This window comes from Pteropus vampyrus, unplaced genomic scaffold (genome assembly GCF_000151845.1).
Source record: "Pteropus vampyrus isolate Shadow unplaced genomic scaffold, Pvam_2.0 Scaffold239, whole genome shotgun sequence".
In the NCBI taxonomy this organism is placed as follows: Eukaryota; Metazoa; Chordata; class Mammalia; order Chiroptera; family Pteropodidae; genus Pteropus; species Pteropus vampyrus.
In genome coordinates, this window is record NW_011889020.1 from 760,601 (window position 1) to 763,366 (window position 2,766).

Sequence of the window (2,766 nt, forward strand, 5' to 3'; positions counted from 1 at the left end):
CTGGGCTGCTCCCCGGGGTTGGAGGCTAAGTTACTCCCCAGGGTGGGGGGCCGGGCTGCTCCCCACAAAAGTGGGGGGTCGGGCTGCTCCCCAAACAGGTGTGGGGCTGGGCTGCTCCCCAGGGTCGGGGGCCGGCTGCTCCCTGAGGAGGGGGAACTGGGCTGCTCCCCGGGGTTGGAGGCTAAGTTACTCCCCAGGGTGGGGGGCTGGGCTGCTCCCCACAAAGGTGGGGAAGCAGCAGGAGGCTGACCCAGAAGCAGCTCATCCTCCAACCCCAACTGTCAGAGGTGGTGGGGGGACCGTGCGTGTCCTCAAGGCCTCGGAAGGCCAGACCAGGCTGCTCGTGTGGGCCGCCCTGCTGCCACCACAGAGCCACACCTGGGAGCCACCTGCACAGAGGTCAGCACCGCCCTTCCCCACTCGGCTCCCAGAAGCAGAGAGAGGGGGCCTGTGTGCAGCTCCTGAGCACTCGCTCCCTGGGGGGGCCGTGGGGACAAGGCCGGCCAGGTGTTTAGGGCTGTCGGGAGGGCGAATGTGCTGGCTGCAGGAGGGACCCCTCAGCACCCCACCCACCTGCTTCTCCACCTTCCCCAGGCGGCCCATCATGCTGGGGTCCTCGGGCATCTCCGCTTCCGCGGGGCCTTTGGTGCGGTCCTTGTCCGTCATGGCTGGGCCTCGCCCCACGATCTGGTCCACTCTGCCGGGAAGAGAGCCCCCCAGCGTGAGTTCGGGGGGCGGTGGGGCAGCCCGCAGCCCTGTCCACCTGGGCCAGGCCACAGCCCCCCAGGGCCAACCGACCGGGGGGCAGCGGGTGCCAGGACAGATGGGCACCGGGTGCCCAGTTCTCGCCCTGCTCGCCGAACCTTGGGCCCGTCACTGCCCGCTCCATCCCAGCGGGCCGGCTCGCGGGCGAGCAGTAAAGTGGAAGCAGCTGGGCCATTCGCCCCTGGCTCCCTGCCCAGCTGGCGCCCTGCCCCGCCCGAGCTTTACTCCTTCAGAGCGCCACTGAGCCCTCGGCCCTACCAGCCAGCCGGGCCTGGTGGGGACAGAGGGAAGTGTCCGCTGCGGCAACAGAAGCAGGAGGCACGTGCGGCTCCATGCGCCAGGACAGGGAGCGGGGGACACAGCGGCACGGAAGCTGCCCACGCACAACCAGAACGGGGCGGGCAGAGCCGCTGCCATCCGGAGGGCCCGTGTGCACTTGCACATGCGCATGTGTGTCCACGTGCTTGCCGTGTGTGTGTGCGTGCTTACCTGTGCACACATGCATACGGTGTGCCCGTGTGCTGGTCATGTCCGTTTACCGTGCGCACGTGCATTTGCACACTGCACGTGTTTCTGCTATGCGTGTGCACACATGTGCTTGCTGTGCGTGTGTGCTTGCACTGTGCACGTACACGTGTGTTCGCTTGCGTGCGTGCATACACATGTGCACATGTGCTTACTATGTGCATGTGTGCGCGCGTGTGCTTTCACTATGCATGTGTTGCTGCGTGCACGTGTGCGTGTGCATTTTCTGTGTGTTCATGCATGTGCGGGATGCAGAACACAGCTGAGCTGACCTCCATGGAGGCCATAGGTCACGAATGCCAACAAGAGGGGACAGAGGCTTCCTTCTGTTTGACCAGTGGTGTCCCCTGACCCCCATGCTGAAGAGGAAGGGCCCCCGAAGGGCTCAGAAGAGGCCGTAGGTGTGCGAACGCTCACTCAGAAGCAAAGGTCACAGCCATCTGCAAGCTGCAGGCCAGCCGCTGCCCATCTGCCAGGGTGTGGCGAGGGGGTCCATGACCCAGGCTGAGGCTTCACAGCCCCCGCCTCGTTTCTGGCCTGGACCCCCCAGCACAAGCTCACTTCTCAAGTTTGGGGTGCAAGGGGGTGCTGCTCCCACAGCCCGGCAGGGGCTGCGTGAGCTGGCAGGAGCCACATCTCCATCTCCTTCCTGATCCCTGGGCGCCCTGACCGCCTCCGATGGGGGTTCGGGTGACTTTTTCTTTCTGTTGCAGGAAGCAGAATTGGGGTTCAGGCTTGCGTCAGCCACGGTGCAGCCCCCTCATGCTCCAATGGGCTTCATGCTGGACTCATGCACAGATGGCCAGGAGGGGGTGGCGTGAGGGGACCTTCGGGCTCCAAGCAGACACCAGTGGAAAATGGAGAGGAGGAGGGGTTCTCTGGTGTTTCCACGTGTCCACACAGTCCAGGCACAGGTGCTCAGCACCTTCACCCCTGCCACATGACGGGCCTCCTGCCCAGCCTGCGCCACCCCCTCTCCTAGGCCAGAGGGGTCAGGCTGGATCCCCAAGTGTCCAGACTGCCCTGGCCCCTTCTCTGAGTGAGTGTGTCCTCTTTCGAGGGGGCTTAGAAAATACGGCCTAGGTCTGCCCCGGGCAGACCTACTCCCCCAGGAACTCCTGTCTCGTGGGACAGCCGCCAGGTTGAGATGCCCGGCGCACAGAGCCGTGGCCCTGGACCGCCCTGGGCCTGTCTGCTCCCCAGCTGTCCACAGCGCTCCTCACTCTCGGCCGACTGGAAGAGGGGACGGGCGGCCGCATCATGCGGAGGGTCCCTGGGATGCTGGAAGGCTCTGCAGCCTGCAGCTGTCACCAAAGGGCCTGCGTGCGCCAGCTCACCCCGGACGCCCTCGCCATCCACACTGCCGTTGGCGGGACACTCACCCCACCTACAGCAGCCACGGCGCTGATGGCTGGGGGCAGACGCCAAGGCCCTCGGCGCCCCGCGCGCCCAACTGCCCTACTTACTCTCAAGAGC

At 65.8% G+C, this 2,766-nt stretch overlaps 1 protein-coding gene across 1 annotated transcript in view; it reads right to left on the bottom strand.

The window, feature by feature from the left end:
- The window catches only part of KCNQ2 (potassium voltage-gated channel subfamily Q member 2), a 63,495-nt gene that overhangs the window by 16,849 nt on the left and 43,880 nt on the right, over window positions 1-2,766 (bottom strand). The window contains exon 15 of the mRNA XM_023519902.1: window positions 574-697. Coding sequence (XP_023375670.1) covers window positions 574-697 — 124 coding nt within the window. The remainder of the gene's footprint in view (window positions 1-573; window positions 698-2,766) is intronic.